General features: G+C 43.3%; 1 protein-coding gene across 4 annotated transcripts in view; it reads left to right on the forward strand.

Annotated features, from left to right (window-relative positions):
• FBXW8 (F-box and WD repeat domain containing 8) overlaps positions 1-23,560 on the forward strand; it is a 111,899-nt gene that overhangs the window by 82,806 nt on the left and 5,533 nt on the right. For all 4 annotated transcript variants that reach the window (XM_031650797.1, XM_009181791.4, XM_031650796.1 and 1 more), the window contains one exon: positions 10,422-10,549. In XM_031650797.1, the coding sequence (XP_031506657.1) occupies positions 10,422-10,549 (128 nt within the window). The remainder of the gene's footprint in view (positions 1-10,421; positions 10,550-23,560) is intronic.

Raw genomic sequence — 23,560 nt, forward strand, 5'->3', positions numbered from 1 at the left:
CTTTCCCTACCTTTATACTCTTGTGGCACCTGTCCACCTGTCAGTGCCCCTCCTCACGGTCCACTTCAGGTTTTCTCAGAGCACTGGCTGCATGGCGAGGAGTATGGGTAAGGCCCCGGTGCCCGTCTTCAGCCTGGCCTTCTGGACTATGGGGAGTCGGGCCCCATCTTAGCTCCCAGCTGTCTAGTCCTGTGCTTCCAGAATGAGCCCCTTGCTCCAGCCAGACCTCCAGCCAGGCTAGCACCATCCTGAATGTGCCACATTCATTCCTGACCGGGGACTGGCACTAGCATCCCCTCTTCCTCTCCTGTCCCGCCATGTCCTTTTGAAAGAGTCCTACTTACCAGAAGCAGCCTTACCAACTATCTGCCTCTCATTGAGCATCAGAGCTCTGGCCCTGAGCTTGTACAGAACACGGGATCTGCAGCTCATATTTTCATACCAGCACCGCCCAGCACTGTTGCTTCCCCAGGCTGGCAGCAATTTGGAAGCAGGAAGTAAGAATTGATAGCTGGATAATACTTACCACTGTCATGGCTGAAGGTCTTCGTTAGCCTGAAAGGCAGTATAGGTAAGCACAGGGGTTCTCACATGCCAGCATGCTTCAGAATCTACAGGAGACCTGATGAAACCACTGATCACTGGCCCCACCCCCAGAGCTTCTGACTCAGTGGGTCCAGGGTGGGGCCTGAGAATTTGCATGTCTAACAAGTACCCAGGGCATTGGAGGCTGCTAGTCCTGGGACCATACTTTGAGCACCCTGGGGTAGAGGTTTAAAGAGCATGAGCTTTGAGCCCACCCATCCAGGTTTGAATCCTCGTGCCAAAACTTCCTAACTGGGCAAGAGGTTTGAGCCCTCTGGGGCCCCATATTCTCCTGTGTAAAGGGAGTAAAATCATGGTACCTACCTTACAGCATTGTGGGGGTCAGGTGAGATAACACATCATAGCAGTGTTTTGCATGTAAGAGAATATTATAAATATTAGCTGTTATTAATTATTTTGGCAGGACAGGAAAGACATTGTGATATGGTTGCAAAGTGGCGTAGGAATAACATGAGCTGGGCTCTACCTAGTGCCACCTCAGCTCCTTTTGTTGCCCATGTAATTCGGGGCCAGCTACTCAAAATGATTTAAGCTTCAGTTTCTTGATGCACAAAATGTAGGCAGGAGTATTTGTCTTCCCTCCCTCTGGGTGGTTGTGAGTTTCAAATGGAAGGATGTTCTGAAGGGATTTGTGTGAAAGGCATGTCCTGGGTATTACGAAGAGCTCATATGTGTAGTGTTGGTTTATGTGCAGAATGCTGCGAAACACATGTTTCTGCCACACCTCATGCACCGTGTAGAGTGAGTAGAGGTGGTTATGCCTTAGGTGGCCGGGAGGAGCCCCTGGGTGGACCTGCTGCCCTCTGCCAAAGGCCCTGATTATTCACTGTGGCTTCCCAGTCTCCCCCTGGGGCTATTCGTTTCAGTGATCTGATTTTAGCTGCCTGCCTGTCTTCTTCTAGAAGCTTTTGTCCAGTCTAACTTGGGGCCAAACTAGAAGTTGCCAGGCTAGTCAAAAGAAAATCGATAACCAAGCTAGTGTAATATACTGAATTTCATGTACAATGTTCACTAAGTCCTGTTGGCATACAGATACTTGTACATTATGAGCATCTCATGGTAACCTTTTCATTTTCAAAAGAGTACGCAAGTTGCCTTTAATTTTAAAGAGTTCACTTCATAGTTTGCAGCCTCAGTTTTCACTCCGTAAGATAGATATAATAACTTTCTCTTGGTGATTCTTTCCATATGGTCAGTGTTCATGGCATTTTAACGCTGCCCATGCTCTCTGTGGGGATGAGGCCTGTTGGGAGAATGAAGGAGGGTGTGAGGATTTTTAGCTCTCAGTCGTACATTTGCACGATGGTTAATCATCTCTTCACTGGACTCACTGCTCTGACATGAATATTCCCTGTTCGTGTTATGTGAGTATTAACCAGGTCTTCCTAATCACACTTCTTACCCTTACACCAGCACTGAGATGAAAATGATCCCAAAGCAGAGAGAAAGCCGTATTCTGCTCACTCTACAAAGTAGACCTGGCCTTTCTTTATTATTCCCAGCGCCTACAGACGTGCTGAGAGAGAGAGATTGGCTGGTTTGGATGGTTTTGGCCTGGATTTGTACCTGAGTGTACTCTTGCTCTGTGGGTTCCTTTCAGGCTTAGGTCACAATAGGTGTTGGTTTGGCCTCGCTCCGGTCCTTTGTAGACATCTGCCCACATCACAAAGCCCCCACGTTTGGCACAGCCCGCAGCAATTGGCACTGCCTCCCCGGGAAGAGTCCAGTCCTGGAACAGCGGGGGTTGCAGGTGCATTGGCACGTGGTGGTAGGGAGCGCACACAGGCCTTGCCTACCCAGCGCCTGGCGACGCTCAGCAACACCGTCCCATCCCTGAAATATCTTGGCCTCGTGGGCTTGTCACTCCAATTAAAACTTAAACATGAGAGCGGCTCAGGCTGCTTCTCCCTTTGTGCTGAATTTGAGCATGGACGGTGCCAGAAGCATGTCATGGAGACTGTTAAGGGGTGCCATGTTGCAGGGAACGTCAGGAGTGTCAGGGATCCATTTCTTCAAGATTAGCATCTTGTTGGTTGCTGCTGCAAAGTGCACCTGAAAGGCAAGTTTCTGTTTGCCAACAGAAAGTCACCTTTGGGATGGTGGTGAAAGTCATTTTCCACATGTTCACAGATACAGCCGTGTTACCAAGCCTCACGCTATGACTTATCTCTGGCAAGGACTTACAAAATAGTCTCTCTGGCTGATTGTCAAAAATTACATCATATCGGAGTAAACTGCTTTTAAATCAGACATCCATTATTCATGTATATTAACTGCTTTTTTATTTTTTTATTGGCTGTTTTGTGTATGATTTACTCTTTTCTCACTGGCTCCCCCTCTCTCCCCAGTTGTCTTTCTCATCCCTGTTTTTTTAAGGTCTTAGCTCATCTGTGAATTTATAGAGACTGTTCATCTAGCTTTGTGCATGAACACTGATATGCACACCTTGCATTTTTGTAGTTCAATTCCACATTTCCGTGGATCTTACTTTCGTTGGGTCATAATAGCAACGTGGGTCGTTTACATGAGTAAATTCTACCATGAAGATGTTTAGGACTTTTTCTTTTGTATCTTTTGTTTTTTAAAAAGGAGCATCACTAGTCTTGTACTAGAAGATCTGTACTGAATAAAAGTGTACCTGGCACTTAGCAAACAGCTATATACATTGCAGTTGGTGGACAGCAAATAGACTTTGTGTGTCCATTTCTATTTGTGAAGCCTGTCTTTACTGTAAGGCCAGCATAGCAGTCGCCTGGAAGAGGTAGATACACGCAGACATGCGCAGTGTGTATTCATCTGCTCATTCTTTCATCAAGTGTATACTGAACCCCTCCTATGTGCCGAACACTGCACAGGTATCCAAAGGAGCTTCTGTTCCTTGCACACAGGGGTGGGGTCGCACCCTGCGCATCTGGCATCTTGATGGTTATGGTACTTTTTCCTGATTCATGGCATTTGACTGGTTGGAATAAAGACTAGGTACAGATTATTCTGTGTATTTAACCCCCAAATCAGCACTGTTGTTTTTGCAGACAGCATCTACATTCTTTTATGCCCATTACTTGAATCTTTGTTGACTCAGACCCTCCTTCTGGAATGATTTTCTGTCTCCTAAAAGTGCATTCTTTAGAAGTTTCTTTCATAAGGACTTGGTCACAAGTGTTTTCTGTGTTTCTTTCTTACGGCATCTTCATTACATCCTTATCCTTGAAAAGTAGTTTTGCTAGTCTTTTACAGTTTTAGCTCGACAGTTATTCTCGCTCAGCCTTTGAGGGTGTGACTGGTTTGCCTTCCACTGACACTCCTGAGTTGGCTGTCAGTCTGTCATTCTCTTTTAGGACTTTCACTCCTTTTGACTGCTTTTAAGATCTCTCCTTGTCTTTAATTTTCTGTGGTTTCATGCCAGTGTCTCTTTGTGTGGATTTATTTATTTTTATCCTGTCTGGGATTTCTTGTGTGTCCCTCCTTTCAGTTGTAGAGAATTCTCGGTCCTTATCTTATTGGAAATGTATCACGATGCTCTGCGTGGAGCTCAGGGGAGGTGTGCATGAAGGCAGCTTCTCCCTTCCTTCGTGCTGCTCACTGCCCATTCAGATTTCCCATCTCTCTCTATGTTGCATTCCGCATAATTCCTCAACTCTGTATTCCAGTCCACAGTTTATCTCTCGGACTTATTTCTTGCTTATCTCATCCATTGACTTTTTAATTTCTAGAAATTCTCTGCTTTATTTTTCAAATCTGCTTAATCCGATTTCCTACTTTTTATCCTCTCCCTCTTTAATCTGTCAACATTTTCAGCATGCTTATTTTGTATTCTTTATTTGATCTTGCCTAGAAGTCTAATTCTCCTTGTTTTTCTGTCTCACATATGATAAATCATTTCTTGCTGTATTTGGATTTGTTTTTTAATTGTGAGCTAATACTCAGTTGATCTTGATTTGTAGGTTTCTTAAAGGGGCCTGAGTTGAGATTGTTTCCCTCCTGAGAAGATTCTGCCGAGGTACCAGGAGGTATGTTACCAACCCGAAAATACTTTATTAGGCTTGGGTTCTTTTAGCCTTGCAGGTGGTGTAAACTCAAACCCAGAACTTGTGTGGCAGCAGACATGTGACTGCAGACTGTTTTCCACCCTGAACTGAACCTGAGGCAGAGAAGGTTCTGGGTAAGCTCTCTGCACCAATAGATATTTTCCCCCTCTTGCTCGCTTTTTACTGAATGTATGTAGCCCTGCAGGGACCCGACTGTAGGTTCTGCTTCATGCTGGGCAGACACTTGGTCTCCTGTTTCCCCAGCTCTCCAGGCTCCTGACACCGGAGGGGGAGCCCAAACTAGCCCCTGGCTTGAATGCTCTCTTACCTTCCTGGGTTTCGTGCTCTCTTCATTTTGGGCTCCTGTGGATTTCTCTGATTGCTTATTAAACAGAATGTCTGAAGGACTGTTTGATGTTAGGCTGAGTCTTATCCAGCATGGTCACTGTAAATGGCAGGGTTTTCCAGACATTCTTGTCTGCCATGTTGTCAGAGGTGGGACTGTCAGACTGGAATCAGTTGGGGCACTCTGGCATCTGGATAGTATGAAGAGATCTCTGTGGAACCATCTTCTATTTTGGGTAGGATGGAGCAGTTCCTTTTACATACCAGCAGCAAGATCCAGGAGTGGAGGAAGGTGTTACGCACTAAAAGCAACATCTGAATATCTTTGGGGTCTGAGGCTATGGGAAGCTCTGGATTTGCCTGGCATTGTGTACCAGTCCAGTGAGCCTCCAAACACAAATGCAGGCATTTAGTGAGATGCGGGAATGTGTAACTGACACTATACCTGGGATGTGCTGCCCTTTAATAATTGCCACATGAATGAATGAATGATAGGATATCTCTGCCCCCAGGAACCTTAGAGTTGAAGCCTAGGAGAGTGTTACAGTGTTTGGTGTGATGCGGTGTGGTGCTTGGTAATAGTGCTGCAGAGCCTCCCCTGACCTGCTGGAGTCACCGCCTCCTCCCCTCCAGTATCTGAGAACCACAGATCTAGGGAAGAGCCGGAAGAAGATAAGACACAGGTCAGGGTAGCCTTGTCAAAACACCATCTGACACGTGCAGACAGCAAGGACTCTCAGCACTGACCAGGGGAACGGGCACTGTGTGCCGAGGACATCACGGAGAAGCGAGCACAAAGGCAGCTGGAGTGGACAGAAAAGGAGAGAGCAGGCGGTTTAACTGCCTCACTGCCCAGCATCTGGCTTCTGATCACGACTTCCCCGTTCAGAAGAGCCACATATGTGAGGTAGTGATGGAGATAGGTTACTAGGGATCAGAAAGAAAGTGGGTAGATGGTGTCATCTCCAGGAAGTGTAGTCGCATCTTCCTCTCTTGCCTCTTCTCTTAGACTCTGCTCAGCCCAGCACAGCACCTCCTAACCTTTGGCTCTCTTTGCCACTTCCCTTTTTTAAATGGCGGCCAACAAATCATCTTCAATTGAAAAAGCTTTTAAAATGCTGTCGTCTTGTAAGGAGGCCTTCCGACTCCTCCTGAGCTCTCTGGACAGACAGTGCTGGGCTTCTGGGGAGCTGAGCCAGCTGCTGGGGTGGTTATTGTTGGTTTAATGCCTGTAGCAGGTATTTGAGTATGAAGACTCAGTATTTCGATAAAATTAAAACACAGAGCTCCTTTCCTCATTCATCAGTATAGGACCAAAATTCTGGGAGGGTAAGGCTCTATAATCTCTTCACAGTGATTTCAGTATGCAAGTGGTTCATGATTAATTATGAGGGTGATAGCCCCCAATTTAGGAAAAGGTTGCGGTGTTAATCCATTTTTTACTGGGTGAAGGAAGAAGCTGGTATGCCTTGAACTCACCCCTCCCCCACCCTCCACAGGGACAAGAGCCATCTCTCAGCTCTTTCCTTCACAGTGCCTGGAAAGCCAGTCCAGGCCACACCTGGATGCTGCGGGGCCTGCCTGCCCACGGCGGTGGCTGATGCCTTCCCGTTGTTGGGCCTGTGGCTGGTGTCTCCTTCCTGACTCTGGACCGCTACCCCTGCTGCTTAAGACACCAGCTGCCAGGACATGGCTAGAAGATGGTCGGTGAGTCTCCTCAGACAGGCAGGCCCCATCTATGGAGGAGCAGGACAGCTGGCGGTCAGGCCCCAGCTGGGGAAGAGGCGGGCTCTGTCAGCTGGCAGCAGGCTGGGACTTCTGCACGTCACCCAGCGTCCCTGCACGTTCATTCCAGTGCCTAGAAGATGATTGATAAATATCTGTTGGCCGGCTCTTGAATGAATTACAGCATTATTTATTTTATCTAAAAATTAGAAACAATCCATATGGAATTGTGTATCCACAGAGAAATTCTACACAACCATGAAAAAGTACAAGATCTATCTATAGGTACTGCCACATAGGGAAAAGGAGTTATGAAATAATCCCATTTAGGAAAAAAATGTGTATACACACAGAGACAGATGTGCAGAAGAAAAGTCTAGAAGTATATATATCAAACTGTTAAAAGTGGTGATTTCTGAGAGATGAATATACAGAGGGCTACCACTTTCCTTATAGAATTCTGTTATGTTAGAATTTGTTGTAAGATGTATCATATTTGAAATCAGAAAAAGATTTTTAGAAATAGATTTCAGATACATCAGAATCACTGACAAAATTGCAAGTTAAGATTCTAAGACTAGGATTTATGGAAATACTTTAAGGTCTCTAATTTAAAAAAACAGATGAATAGAGAACTTTCTGCTAAAGTTATTTTTCAAGATAATGCTTGCCTTTCCCCCATTGCCTTCTAGGTCTACCTGGAAGCCAAAGAGGAGGAAAAATTCTCTGTGTCATGCATTTCCTATAGTACCATTGTAAAGCACACAACCAGCCTCAACATGGTTTAGCTGTTTTAGCTAATTCTTACAGAAACATCTAATGCCTGCAAAAATTTGCTCTGTAATCACTGTTCAAGTTCTTCTCTAATATACACCTGGTACTTAAAAGGAACCATCCTCAACATCATCTTTGGCAGCCACATTAGTGCAGAATATTTTCTCTGGGATTTGAGCTGGGGTAGGTTTTTCCAGCATATCTGTACACCTCTGAGAATGAGTCAAGTGGCCATGGGTTGAGACTCACCCAACTAGGGCAATAAAGAGAAAAATTAGTCTAATGCACGGTCTTAACAAGAGGGAGAGTGTGAGCATGAATAATTAATCTCACTAGTCTATGGCAATCAGATAAAATGAAGTCCCATTTGCTCAACCTTATTAAAAGAGAGAGAGTACGTGGGAGGGAGGGAGAAATGGTAAAGGTCGTTAAGGGACTTGTAACATGGAAAGAACTGCCTTTGAGATGGGTAATGTGTTTTCTAATCTCTGTGGTCTTTAACTAAACGTCATGGTAAAGGTACTCTTCAGATAGTTCTGATTCGTTGAATTATTAAACATTTTAGAAAATACTGGACTCTGGACTAACTTAGATGTCTTTATGATGAATTTGCAGAGAGTCTTTTTGGAAAGGGATTACATCTCACTATATCACTAAGAAATAATTTATCCACTTGTCAAAAAAGACCAACTGGAAGACATAAAGACACATGAACCTACTCAGTATCAGATTTCAGTTCTTAGATTTACCATCAACATTTTACTGACTTAAAGGCCTTACCTTCCTGCTACAGAAGTTGAAGTATTTTAAAAACAAGAGAATATTGAGTGCAAATTTTTGAACACTCTAATGATAAGTAGATGCAGAATACTACTTTTATAATAGAATGTGAGGTTGCTCTTTATATTTTCTCCCTCTAGGTGCTGATTTTATATAATTTTTAGGTTATTCCCTGAAGATAAGAGATTTGGTTATTTCTGTATACTTACTTGGAAGAATAATCTTACTCTTGATATTTTTAAATTGTTGAAATTTTCTGCGTCAGAAATTTTTCAACTGCAATTGTTCTCTGTAGTCTTTATGGATTAAGAGGGCATTTTAAATTTTGAATTTGTCCTTTTTCCTTCTAGATGCTGTTAGCAATAGTTAATATTATAGTGTTCTTTTGACTGTTAGAAACTTCCAAAGATTCACTTGTTAGAAATGTGTGTTGACAGGATTGATTATTTTCAAGGTAGAGAATATTTAATTTATTATTAACTTCTCAATACTAAAGTAAAAATCTGTATCCTGGTAAGTGATAAATGTATAGGTTGACAAGAAGAAATGTACATCATTTCCATGTGTGTGCTCAAAGGATAAATCTTTCTACAAAATATTACTATTAAAACCTTTGGCTGGGGCCAAGTGTGGTGGCTTACGCCTATAATCTCAGCATTTTGGGAGGCTGAGGTGGGAGGATCACTTGAGGTCAGAAGATCGAGACCAGTCTGGCCAACATGGTGAAACCCCGTCTCTACTAAAAATACAAAAATTAGCCAGGCGTGGTGGCGGGCGCCTGTAATCCCAGCTACTCAGGAGGCTGAGGCAAAAGAATCGCTTGAACCCAGGAGGCAGAGGTTGCAGTGAGCCAAGATCGCGCCACTGCACTCCAGCCTGGGTGATAGAGTGAGACTCAGTCTCAAAAACAAAAGCAAAAAAAGACCAAAAACTTTTGGCTGGGTGCAGTGGCTGATGCCTATAATCCCAGCACTTTGGGAGGCCAAGGCAGGAGGATCGCTTGAGCTCAAAAGTTTGAGACCAGGCTGGGCAACATAGTGAGACCCCTTCTCTACTTAAAAAATTTTAAAAAAAGAAAGAAAGATATCAGCAGGCCGTGGTGGGACACACCCATAGGTCCAGCTACTCGGGAGGCTGAGTGGGAGAATTGCCTGAGCTCAGGAATTTGAGGCTACAGTGAGCTATGATGTTGCCACTGCACTCCAGCCTGGATGACAGAGCAAGACCCTGTCCCCCCACCCCCTCAAAAAAACCAAAAACTTTTGAGTTCATTAATTTAGAAATATCAACATGATCACTAGGATAGAAAGTACGCTCAGAACTTGGTGTGTTTGCGTGTGTGTTAATGAGGAGCCTTCTGAATGTGAATCTGGGGCAAGGACTGTGTCCTCAGCACCTACAACAGTGACTGACACATAGCAAGCACTTAATGTTCTTTGAATTAAGTTGAATTGAATTAATACTTTTAAAGCAAAAAACATAAATTTCCCCCTGCTAGAGAGAAGACACGAGGTGTTCTAATATAACAGTGCATCGTCTGGAAATCAGGGGTACCTTCTTATTACTTTCATACCCTGTGGAACAGAGCATCCTAAAACTAGCAAGCAGAGAGTGAAGAGAGAAGTGTTTGGAAGTGAGTTTGTGTTTTGGTTTGTAGTTCAGTCCGAAGGAAGCATCCAGTGGCTAACTATACAAGCTTCATCTTCCTGGTCCTTGTACTATTCCTTCTTTTCCCGCCTGTGTTGTAAATTCAGATGAGAACTCATGCTGGCTCATCTGCAAGCTTCCTGATGCCTTGCGAGCTTTCCCATTCATTCCAAATCAGAAGCAGTCAGTGGCCCCATCGTTTCCAGACAGCTTTCTCTTTGTTAAGAAATTAGAATACCTGATTTCCCCGCGTTTTCCTTGTGGCCTGAGTGTGCACCTTGGCCTGAGAAATTCACGGGATTTCCTTCTCTCTCCCTTTGCATTTCTTTTTGGCACTCTAATAGCCATGTCCCTATACTATCAGTAACCTGAAAAAGATCAGGAAATTAAGTGGCAGAACATCTTCACGGGAGCTGAGTGGTAAGGATCATGCCTTCCACGATGGTGAAATGAAAGTGTTTGATGTTGGCCTGGTGTATGAAATTGTGGGCCCACACATTTCTCTTCCTCTCTCAGATCCTGGTATATAGCCTGGAAGCAGGACGCCGCCTCTTGAAGCTGGGTAACGTTCTCCGTGACTTCACATGTGTCAACCTCAGCGACAGCCCTCCCAACCTCATGGTCAGTGGCAACATGGACGGGAGGTATGTGAGTTGGAAGGGCATTGCCTTGCAGCCCCACGGCTTCGGCCAAGGCCTGGCCACCCGGCCCCCACTGCGCTGCTCACACTGCCCGGTTCTCATTCAACAGCTCTGCCCACCTGAGTTCAGCCCCGATCCCATAAACACTCTAGACTCGGAGAACAAAGTCCTGTATTAGGTAATAGTTGGATGTCGCTATGTCTCTGCTTCATTTCTGAAGCACCATGGGAAGGTTTTCTTTTAAGCCATTTGGTGGACGCAGTTGGTAGAAGGTCCAGGGAGACCACTTGGAATATATTTTGTCCCCCTGCTGCAGAATTTGTTTGGCACTTAAAAGCTCACTTTCTAATATTAAAAACAATAACCTAAGGGATGAATCATGTTCAACAAAATAGGGTTTCCTGCCAAATGATGTCAAGAGTGTATTTCAGAACCTGGTGGTGTCCCTCTGGCGATGGAGGGAAAGGGAGACTTCATGTGAACAGATTCCAGTTTCTATTTAGCTGATTAGCAGCCTTCTCTTTAACGCACTGGCTTAGGGAGTCAGCTTTTCCCGGTACAGGGGCCTGTGCCAGCCGCGGGCACCCCAGGAACCATCAGCAAGAAAGGATTAAAGTGTTTGAAAAGACCCTCTGAGTCCAAATTTTAGGTTTCTCCCCCCTTCCTCTCTCCTTGTTTTTTCTTTTCCTTTTCTTTTTTTCTTTTTTTTTTGGCCGGTTATCTGCTGTGTCTGATCCAGTGCCCTGAAGAGAGGTAGCATGGCTGAGGGCCAGGGGTGGCTGGTACCCCCTCCCCTGGGCCCGGCCCCGGGCTGCAGGTGGCGGGCTGCTCGGAGGCGGGTGTCAGATCGTGAGGCGGGTACTCCTCTGTGCCAGATCCCAGGCCTCTGTCCCGCCAGTGCAGCAGCTTGCAAAAATAGTTACTCTGTCAAACAATATTTTCAACTCCTGACCTTCACTCCTAGATACCCGCCCCCAACTTAGAGCAAGGAGATGATGTGAGTATGCTTTACTGGGGAGAAAAATAATCATTTTTCTTCAAGGCCTCCGAAAATGCCCGATGTTCTGGTGCTTGAGAACTGAACTCCTCAGTGTGTCTGGGCACGCACTGGGCTAGCTCTCTTTAGAAACTACGCTTGATAAGTGGCCCCACATGTGGCATGGCAAAAGAATCAAGTCAGTTTGTAGTTCTAATCCCGCATTTTAGTTTCCAGGTTGAGCTATGCAGAGGCTCCAAGCGCCCCTCCCAGGATCTCCACACAGGGGCCTGGCAGCTGCTTGCTTTTGAGGAGAGGCGATGTGGAGGGCTCTTTGGGATGGTGGATGATGCTCAGAGTGTGCTTGCAGTGTGAACATTTGTATCTTCAGCCACAGCTTAGGCTCACTGGAAACCAGAAGGGTGTTGCAGAGAAGAAACCTCTGCTTTCTGCATAATTTCAAAAATATTAAGAAAACAATTCTTCAAAGTTCCAAAAAGCAAAACTTGAATTTGCAGCAAGCCAGGTACTATGTTGAATCATAATGAAGCTATGTGTAGGCATCGTATTAGGTATTATTAGTAATCTAGAGATGGTTTTTATGGGAGGGTGTGTGTAGGTTATATGCAAATACCACACCACTTTATATGTAAAGGGGGACTTGAGCATCTGTGGATTTTGGAATTGCAGGGGGTCTTGGAACCAGTCCCCTGTGGATACTGAGGGATGACTGTACACACTCAGGAGAGCTGACTTTTCCTCTGGAGCAGGCTGCTTGTTACGTACGCACTGCCAGAGAGGCGTTCTGTGCATAGTGTCGGAGGGCTCTCTGGTCAGTTTGCAGTCCAAATTTGACTGTGTTAAGTCCATTTTATTAGTAAGCCAATGTTACATTTTTTAAAAAATGCTCTGTCTCTGTGGATGAAAAGAACAGACTAGTGGCTTAGAGTTGGAGGTGGGGCATCCAAATTGGCATTTAACCAGTGTGAGTCCTAGAGCAGTGCCAGCTGTGTGCCCACTGCTGGTACATTAGGGGCAGCCGTCATATGTAAGAATACTCCCTGAGTCAGGGTTGCTGGGTCAGCAGCTTAGAATTGAGGGGTTTAAAATCTGTTGTTTTAATAAAAATTGCACATCTAGGAAAAAGGAATGAGGAAACTAGACTAAGTGTGGTAGAGGGAAATCTTGCTTTTTTCCCCCAGAGGCTTAATAGCTATGAATAAGATCTTATTAGAGATGCCGGCCCAGGCTTGTATAGCTTATGTTTTATGTTAAAAGTGGGAGTAAGGGGTCAAATATTATGAAGAGAACTATGTCCTTGGCTGTCACTTACTGACTGATGCAATTTTTTACAAACCCTAGAACCTTCCTATTTTATTTTAAAAACTTAATTCCCACTGCATTCTCTTAGTGCTTTATAAATAACTTGGGAATGAGATGGACTCTAAAGGTACATAAAACTGCCCCAGATTAAGACAAAAATATGTTTTCATTAAAGTAAGGAATCAGTTTTAAGTCGTTCGCAAACATGGGTGGGATTTTGCAAGGAGTTTTATTTTGGGGGTGTGGGGGGACAGTGGACTTAAATTAAAAATGAAAAAGTATCTGTCCTATCACTCAAGAAAACCCAGACACTTGAGGTCAGGAGTTCAAGGCCAGCCTGGCCAGATGGTGAAACCCCATCTCTACTAAAATACAAAAATTAGCCACACATCGTGGCTCATGCCTGTAGTCTCAGCTACTCGGGAGGCTGAGGCAGGAGAATCGCTTGAACCCAGGAGGTAGAGGTTGTAGTGAGCCAAGATCACACCACTGCACTCCAGCCTGGGTGACAGAGCGAGACTCCATCTCAAAAGATAAAGAAAAACTAAAAAATAAACAGAGTCTGATGAAGAGCAAGAGAAAGATTGGGGTGGAAACTGAGTTAATGTTAGAGCATGCTTTTCCCTTGCTGGGAGGGAAGGCTTGTAAAGATGGGAGCGGAGAGAAAAGTGAGATTGTGCGTAAGAGTTTTATCAGTGTAGATCAGTGAGTTTTTCTGAATGCATATTTTGTCTCTTCTTGCTAAGACTAAAAAGAAAGAGCAATGAGTAATGGTACGGTGGGAGTGATGCACATTGGCGTTAGGACTGGCTGCTCGTGTCCATTCCACTTACCACACACTCTCTGGTGTTTGGCGGGTGCTAGCACAGTATATTTTCTATTAATTCTAAGATGTATGTTTAAAAAAAAAACATTTTCACATCTGTGAAATCAGAATGGACTTTTACAATAGCATCATAAAATGGCAGCATTTTTAAAAGTTACACAAAGTAATGATGCTTCTTGGAATCAGTGGCGTTTTCAATGAAATGAAAGTATATATTCACTGAAGGCAACAATGAATTAATAGCTTAGGAATTCACATTTATGAGAAACTTGAATGAGTCACTAAGGAAAAGTCTGCAGGAAGTAATCACTTTTTTTTTTTTTTTTTTTTTAGTTTAAACCCTATCTGGGGTTTATTAAACATTTAGAATCTGAATATTTATGTCTTTCACTAAATTTGGAGTTTCCTGCCATTACTTCCTCAAATAGTTTTTCTGAATAATCCCTTTCTCCTCGCCTTCTGATAACCTCAATAATGTAAATATTAAACCTTGTGAAATTTTCCAACAGGACACCAAAGCTGTGTTCATGTTCTTTCCCAAATCTTTCTTTCTGTTCTTCAGATTGCATCATCTCTGTTGCTCTAACTTCAGGTTTATGGACTCTTTCCTGTGTCATCTCCATTCTGCTGTTGAGCCTATCCAGTGAATTTTTTATTTCAGATTTCATCTTTTCTTGGTTAAAAATTTCCGTTCATTTCTTTTTATACATATAGTTTCTGTGTCTCTGCTGAGGTGGTCACTGTCAGTGTTCCCATGCGCTTTACCTTTACTTTGTGGAATATAGCTACAAGTTCTTTAAAGTCGTTGAGGGTTCCCAGACTGGCTTATCTTAGGGTTTACATCTGTTAATTGTCTTTTCCCTTAAGAAAGGGTCACATTTTCCTGTTTGGCTTTTGGTTTGGGGTATGTCAAGTAATTTTGAATTGTATTCTGGACATTGTGGATGTCGTGTTGTATACACTCTGGATCCTGTTATGTAATCCTCCAACGAATGATTTTTGCTTTGTTTTGCTTTTAAACAGGCAGTCACCCTGCTTAGGTTCAGACGGCAAGTTCTATTTTACCCTCTGTGGATGGTGACTCCAGTGTCAGTTCGCTTTCCAAAGCTGTTCAGTTTCTATGCTGTTTTTGGTCTGCGCATGTGCCACTTGGGTTAGTCTGAGGCTTGGCTCACTCTTAGTTGAGCTCTTAAAGCCGTTGCCGTCCTGCTTTGAATCTGTCCCACATAGCCCAGGGATGAGCCTGGGACTTATGTGGGTTTAGACACAGTATTATGTGATCCCTTTCTTGAGGTTTCTCCTCTCTTAATCCTTACACTTTCCAGCCTTCAAGGATTCCTTTCTCTTATAGTTCTTTGGTCAGAAAGATAGGGTTTCTGTCAGAGTTCTACCTGCCTGAATCGCCGCCACCATGCAGCATGTGACTGGGGACTGTCCTTGTGGCACAGCCACAAGAAAGAGGAAATAACCCCACAATAACCCTCACCCCTATTCTTTGGGGACTGCAGGGGCCCCTTTTGTTCCTCTGGTCAGAAAGATGGAGTTTCTATTGGAGTTTTAGCTTCCTGCACCACCACACAGTTCTGCATGTTGGAGTCCATACTCCGGGCAAGGCTGCAGGAGGAAAAAGGGAAAAAAATGGGAAACTCCTCCCCTATACAGCCACTTCCATGGGTTTGAGTCTCCTCTGCAATCCATCGGCTTGCGTTGACTCCCCAGAGTCCTCAGGTGTTTGTTCTTGTGTTTTGTCCATAGGTTTTGCTGGCAGTCGACAGGAGAGAGGCAGCAGTGGGCTTACTCCGTCCTGGCCAGAATCAGAACGTCCTGCTTTCTTTTCAGTGACTGAAGTCAGCACTGTAGTTGGCAGTCAAGGGCTGTATTAAATGAGGACCCTTCCTGTTCTGTAGCTCTCAGTCTTCTTATCTGTGATCTGCTCATTTTCACCAGTGCAGCTGGGGATCTAGCAGGGAGAAGCTGATCCGTGCTGTGCTATGGAGAACCAAGAGTTGGTGCTAAGGGCAAATGTCAGGCTGTAATTGGGTTACTAAGTCACTGAGCCAGCAGATTCCAGTGTTTTCCCCCATGGTCTCAAGTTTATTTTTTAGCAGCTGTATTGAGATTTAATTTACATGCCACATAATTCACCAATTTAAATTGTACAATTTAGTGTTTTGAGTAGGTCCACAAGGTTGTGCAGGTATCACTACAGTCCATTTTAGAACATTTTCACCCCAAAGAGAAACCCCACATCCATTAGCAGTCACTCACCCTTTCCCTTATCCCCTCCAGCTTTAAGCAACCACTCATCTACTTACTTTCTCTGTGGATTTCCCTGAACATCTCCTATAAATGAAATGATGTAATCTATGACCTTTTATGACTGGGCTTATTCCACCTAGTATGTGTTTAAGATAAACCCAAGTTGTAGCATGTATCGGTATGTCATTCCTTTTTCTGGCCAAGTAATACTCCCTTGTGCAGATGTACTACATTTTCTTTATATCAGTTAGTGGACATTTGGGCTGCTTCCACCTTTCGACTATTATAATGCTACTGTTATCATTTATGTGTAAGTTTGTTTGTGGATGCATATTTTCAGTTCGGTTGGGGAAATACACTGGGAGTGGAATTGCTGGCTTATGTGGTACTTCTATGTTAAACCATTTGAGGAATTGCCAGACTCTTCTATAGTGGCTGTACCATTTTACATTCCCACCAGCACTGGATGAGGGTTCCAGTTTCTCAGCCCCCTCACCAACACTTGCTACTGTCTCAAATTCTAGATTGCATTTCTCTGACAGCCCGTGGTGATGAATATCCTTTCACGTGCTTATTGCCTGTTTGTATATCTTCTCTGGAGAGATGTCTATCCAAATCCTCAGCCCATTTTTTAATGGGGCTGTCTTTTTATTATTGAGTTATTAGAGTTTTTTTTATATAGCCCAGGTACAAATCTCTCATCAGATATGTGATTTGCAAAATATTTTCTCCCATTCTGTGGGTTGTCTTTTCACTTTCTAGATTGTATTCTTTGAAGCACACAAGTTTTCAATTTTGATGAAGCTCCATTTGTCTGTTTTTTTTTTCTTTTGCATTTGTGCTATCGATGTCATAGCTAAGAAACGATTTCCTAACCCATGCTCACAAAGATTAACTCCTAAGTTTTCTTCAAAGGGTTTTATAGTTTTGGCTCTTACACTGAAGTCTGTGATCCATTTGGCGTTAATTTTTGTATATGGTGTGAGGTAGAGACCTAAACTTCATTCTTTTGCTTGTGGATATCCAGCTATCCTGGCACCATCTATTGAAATGACAATTCTCTCCGCCATTCAATTGTCTTGGCACCACTGTTGAAAATGAATGGACTGTAACTTTGAGGGTTTATTCCGGACTCTCAGTTCTATTCCATTGATCTGTATGTCTTGTGTTCTGGCACTACCACACTATGCAGCTTTTTGATTATAATACCTCACCCTTTTTAAAATAATACAACAGTAAACTTACAAATGTCAGGCATGTTGAACGGTGTCACTGCATATGAAAGTAACAATATGTATATAGGAAATACTCATGACTTAGTTAATAACCAAACGTTTTAGTATTTCCAACTTGGGACCATGTGCCCTTTTCTTGGCATTATATACATTATCATCTTTGTCCACTGGGTGGAATTGTTATGGATCTCAGAATTTTGGTTCAAGACCATCTAATGCTGGTCCAGAAAGGTTCAGTGACCAGTCTGAAAGACTTGTTAGTCTTGGCCACATAGAATTGTATGTTCTCTATTCAGAGAACTCTAAACTTCAGAGATACAGCCTTAAAATACAGAGAGCGCTAAGCTTAGCCTAGCTGGATTAAACTGGCAGTTCTACCTGAAAATACATGTTTTTCTAGTTGCTGTTTAAAATGAATCTTTCACTAAGGCCATCGTCAGTGCTTTGTAGATAAAGCTATTGATTTTGGCATATAAGGTTATATTTAAAATCCTCTTTAATATTTAATAGCCCAGGTTCACAGTGAGACCAAACAGAATCATGTATTGATTTCTTTAAAACAATACTATTTTTAAAATTAATTTGGTCATTAAAAAAAGCCTACATTGTAATACCTTATTGCTTGTTCCCTTTATTTTCTGGGTAGAAATATAGCTGAAGGTCAGGTCCTCCTTAATGAAACTGCCGAGCCAGACACTGAATAGGCTTCAGCTTGCCATCAGCTACAGTGTGCCTCATTATCATATGGGAGTATTTAATCCAAGCCAATAGGAAGCACGCCCTGAGTTGTGACCCCCCAATTACAGAATCTCGGCGCTTGCTTCTTGCCCTGACAAATATAAAGTTGTGTGCTGTGCTCGTGCTACTGCTGCCTGCTGTTAGAGAGAGTGATTGGGGCGTAAATGTTGCATTTGCTCCATCTGCAAGTGTTATAATAAGTTATTCAAAGCTCTTAACACAGGACCAACCAGAGCGTGCCTCCCTCTCGGTTCCAGCACGTTTTCCTGCCCATCAGATGGATGCTCCTCTGTTGGAGTCTTTGGAAGGTTCTGGTGTCTTTTGTTTTAATTGGTGGGCTACTGCCGACTCCTATGGCGTGATTTTCATTAGAGAGGGGCTGGAGAGAGGGAGTGTTGGAACCGTCCTCCAAGCCCAACCATGAATATTAAACATAATACAATTACAGCTTTCAGACCAATTATTTTTTCTTTCAACGGGCAAAGTTGATGAAATACTCGCTAGATGGGGATTCACAATATCTACCATTGGCTCCTCTTTGTCCCTGGAATCGGTTGTCTTGGCATATTCTAGTGCCCATTTGCTGTGCTACCTGTTTCCCAGCGTCGAGTATTTGGTTTGAGCACTGAGCTGACGACGGGCTTTGCCAAGGCGCACGGCATTCAGGCCGGTGCTGCGCGCTGTCAGATGTCCGAGGCAGATACCTGTTCCTTCACGTGAATCTGAATGGCTTGGGTGGACTTAGCACACTGTGCTGCTTCTGTAGACGAGAAGCCAGAGTGGTGCTTCTTTAAGGAGATGTCAGAAAAATGTTTTTCCTTTTTCCCAAGGGGCAGAAGTTCAAGGCTGGTTTGGCCTATTTTTTTTTTTTCTTAGTGATATAAAATACACTGAGGCCATATCTTTTGGTTTATTTGTTTATTTTGCTTGGAGCCATCCATGCTGGTATCTAAATACAATAGGAAAACAGATGGCAAACTTTGAACTTCTGGACCAAATTTGTGTTTGCCTTTGTCTCCTTAACAGCCAAACTGTAAATTATGGAGTATAAATATTCAACAGAGGAGCTCTTTATGGAAATCACCATAGCAGAATAGACTCTGATTAACCAAATATGCACTGAAAAGTACTTGGTAAACATTTCCGCTCCCCCTTTCCCCAATCCTTTTCAAGTTCCCATTATGGCCTAAAGTCAGAATTCTCTTTACAGCATTTATACTTTTTCTCTTCCCTGCGCACACAGCCCGAGTTGTCTTACCTACGCATGCCTAAGGATAGGTGTCTGTAAATGTGACAGAGGAAGACCTTTGTTTTCAAAGTCGTCTTCAGACTCTCTCTGCATCTTTCTGCTCCCAGATCCCTGACTGGCAAGTCAGAGACTGAACAGCATCTGTAGCAACGGACCTCTCTATTCACTTGCGTTGCCTTGTCAGTTACACGGCCTAGCAGGAAAAAGAGAGTGTCTCCTCTGTGTTCTAAAACGACGTATTGTTCCATCCTGTTTTATTTCACCTTATCTAAGAAATAGATGAAAGTATTATTTTTAAAATTATGAAACAGAACATATGTATGGGAGCGTATATAAGGTATGTGTACAGTTTCAAGAATAACCGAGAATGCCCGCGCATCCACCTCTCAGCTCAAGAAAGAGTGTGACCGTTGAAGGCCTCCCGGTCATGAATGAATTCTTGTTTTTTAAACATGGCAGCATCCAGAAGAAAACACAAAAGCCTCCTTTATTGCCCTCTTTCTTCTCCAAGGTAATTGTTGTTAATGTTTCAAATATGTGCTTTCAGAATTTGATCTTCAGAATTGTTTGGTTTTATTTAAACAGGAAGTATACACATTCAAAATGGGCTCAAAAGCAGAGTAACCTAGAGGGCTAAGCGCACCCTCTTCCCAACAGCCTTGTCAGCCTCCCTCATTGTGATCACTTGAATGCTGAGCGTTCTCCGGGCCGTCTGCACCCACACAGCCTAAACGCATGCCCCCCAGCACATGCCTGTGCGCACGGCTGCCAGTCGGCCTGTGTAGTTCTGTCCCGGGTCCCACTGTATGGATGTACCATAGTTGCTTTAACTAGCACTCAGTTGATGAGCTAGTTAATCGTGTCACCTACATCCAGTCATTCCAGTTCATCACAGCGAAAAGGTGTCTAATTTTTCCTGTCAGTCTAATTATCTTTCCTTAATAGGTAATGTCTTTTTCTCTCAGGCTGCTTTTAGGACCTGTCTTTGTCTTTGTGTTCTCCCATTTTTCTAATTATACTCTTAGGTATGTCTTTTGTATTTGATCGTGTGCATGAGTCAGCATGCATGTCTTTCATCAGTTCCGGGAAACACCAGCTGGTAACTGTCCTTCCGGAACTTGGGGCGTATGCTGCACCACCCCTTCTGTCCCTCATGTCTCTTATCACAGTTTTCATATTCATCTCTTTGTGCTCCATTCTTGGTAATTTCTTCAGATTTTTCTTCTAATTCACCCATTCTCTGATCTGCTTCCAGCCTATCTCCCGAATTTAATTTCAGAGACTATACTTTCATGCTTTTGTATTGAAAGCAGGAGTCTCCATACTCTGTGCTCCCTGCCTTGGGTGGCCCTTCAGTGTGTTTGATGAAACCACAGAGCTGAGCCTGGCGCTTGCCAGCAGGCTCCCCCACCACCCGGGCAACTGAAGTTGCAGCTCACCTTCTCCTATCTGGTTTTCAGCTCAGGTCCTGGGCAAGTCACTACGTGAGCTCAGCAGTACCCTTAAAAGGATTTTATCCAGCATTTTTAAGCGTTTTGCAGTGGAACCGTCAACATGTTGTCTGAAACAGAAGCCTCTTTTGCAACTAAGGTCAGTGCTTTGGTGACTGGCCTTGCGTGTATGTGGACACTTGTGTAGCTACCTCCTTGAAGTGGAATTGCCGGCTCAGAAGTGAGGTGCATGTGGTGTTTGGTTGGATATTGCCAAGTCACTCCCCAAAGAAGGATTTGTGCTCGCCTCAGCTGTCTAGGAGTACCTACCTCTCCACGACTCCCTGCCACACAGTGCCTCGTAGGGCGTTACCACACTTCACCTTTGCTGGGGAGATCGGTGACAAAGTGGCATTGCATTGTAGTTTTACTGTGTAATTTATCTTATTACCAGTAAACTTAAACATCTTACACGTGTTGAAAAGCCATTAGTATTTTTCTGTGAATTGCTTTTTCTTATCTTTTCTCTCGATTTAATAATGGGTTGTCAGTCTTTACTGATTTGAAGGCATTTATTATAAGACATTAGCCCTTTTTGTTGCAAACATTTTCCTCAGTTTATCATTGGACTGACTTTCTGATTTTTCCCTGCCCCCACAGGAAAACGTTAAACCCTTTTTTCACCTTCTGTACTTTGTTTCGAAAGGCTGTCCTCCTTTGAATATTTTTATAGTTTAATTATGTTTAACTCTTTGCACCCTCTATAATTTGTATAATATATGTGGTAGAGCTCCAAGCTGAGAAAACTACTATAGAGTATTTTGCCTCTAACTGTTGTTACAAATGGGACATTTTCTTTGATTCTATTTTTTAAACTAGATTTTAGCATATAAATTTATCTTTGACTCTGTGTTACTGAATTCTCTGGGACTGTCCCTTCTCACTAATGAGAAGTCTACCCACTTCTTTCCAATTTTTTTACTTTTCGTTTTTTCCTTTTGTCTAATTGTGTCTAGTTTTTAAAAAGCGATGTGAAATAATGGTGGTGGCAGTGCCTCACTGCCACATCTGGGATGGGTGTGACGTTTCATCCCATTTCTTTCGGCCTCCGTGGACATGACCAGGTGGTTTTTTGTTGATTCCCTTGTCTGTGGCATCTTGCTGTGGAGTCTGTTCTTGATATTTCAGTCGGATATATAGTTTTCTTCGATCGTGCTCTCAGCTTTAGGCTTTGGTAATAGAGTGCTGGCTTCATGGAGAATTTGGGAGCTTTCCTCCTTTTCCTAGGCTGTGGAACAGTTAACTTAGCCCTGGAGGCAGCTGGTCCTTACAGGTCTGGCCAAAGTGACTTTTTTTTTTTTTTTTGTAGGGACTGTTGCCCCTTGCTGGCTTCCTCAGGCTGCTATTTGTTATTTTATCTACTTGGATTTTCTGTCTCCTGGGGATTTGTTTTGATAATTCTTATTTTCCCAGAAAGCCATTTACTCATCTAAGTTTTCAGATTTGGAAATTTTAAAAATTCAAGAAATAGAAATAGATTATTTCTGAATAGATTATAGTGACTGAAGAAACAATTAAAAACCAAAAAACCAAAAACAGAGGCACACGCCTGTAATCCCGGCACTTTAGGAGGCTGAGTGGGTGGATCCCTTGAGCCCAGGAGTTCGAGACCAGCCTGAGCAACATGGCAAAACCATCTCTACTGAAAATAAAAAAAATTAGCCTGGTGTGGTGGCACGTGCTTGTAGTCCCAGCTACTCGGGAGGCTGAGGTGAGAGGATCGCCTGAGCCCAGGAAGTTGAGGCTGCAGTGCCACTACACTCCAGCCTGGGTGACGGCTTTAAAAAACTAATAAAAACCAAAACCTAGAAAAAGAAATGTGATCCATGGAGTTTTGTTCTTCCAGGTCTGACCAAACACTGAGTAAACCGCTCCTTCACTGTTATAAGTGTTCTCAGCAAATGCTTTTGCCTTGAAATCTGCCTTTTCTAGTATTAAATTGTAACATTTTTTCTTCCTCATTTGCAGATGTGTTTTTCACGCATAGCATGTATTTTTACTTTGTGATCCATTGGCAGCTCTTCTTGTTAATAGGAAGGTTTGTCCTGTGTGCCGCCATGGATCCAGCAGACACATCAGGTCCCACTTAAGCCATCTGTCTTCTTGTTCTGGTATTTTGCTATGCCACTTTCTTTCAGAGAGTATCCACAGGTAGTTCACTTTGAGTCCTTTTCTGTTAAAGAAAAAAAAAGTCTATTATGCCTTCAAACTTGGGAGCTAAGCTACGTAGAGAATTGTTGGTTCAAAATAATTTTCCCTCAGAACTTGGAAAATCGACGTTGTGTGTGCGCATGTTCGCATAACTAGAGTCAGGGCATGGGACGTGTTTCAGAGAATCCTGTCTCTCCACAGCTTTTGGGCCAGACATGCGTTTTTAATCATATATCCTTGTCTTTGTCCTGTTCCTTGCTAGATGCTGGGGTCTTTTCAGGGCAGGGACTGTCTTTTCCTTTTCAACTTGCATCATAGGGTCTCTTAAGCTCATCTTTACATTTATTAAATGTAATCAATTTGATTTACTTATAGCCTTTGTGGCTTATTGTAGAAACTAAGTGTGGTGGTGGTTGTAGTGGATACGAGATTTCTGTCCCATTATCTAACTTATCCTCGTGAAAAATTCAACATACATAAAAAGCAGTTTTTAAAGAGGTTCTGAAAGAAATGTGGATTATTATAAGGCAAGTAATTATTTCAGTCAGTGACTGCCCAGGGTACACACACCTTTATCCCCGCTCTGCTGTGCGTATCAAGTATAAAGGCTTTTCCTTTCTCACTTCCAACAAGACAGCGATGAACTTACAAAGTCAAGTGAAATACCCAGAAAGTGTTCTTTTCCTAACCGGGTGAGGATCTGGGGTGTCTGGCTTTGTAGCTCTTGCTACCTTAACAGGTTATTTTACCAACAGCAAAATTACCGT

The sequence above is a fragment of the Papio anubis genome, chromosome 9 (genome assembly GCF_008728515.1).
Source record: "Papio anubis isolate 15944 chromosome 9, Panubis1.0, whole genome shotgun sequence".
NCBI classification, from domain to species: Eukaryota; Metazoa; Chordata; class Mammalia; order Primates; family Cercopithecidae; genus Papio; species Papio anubis.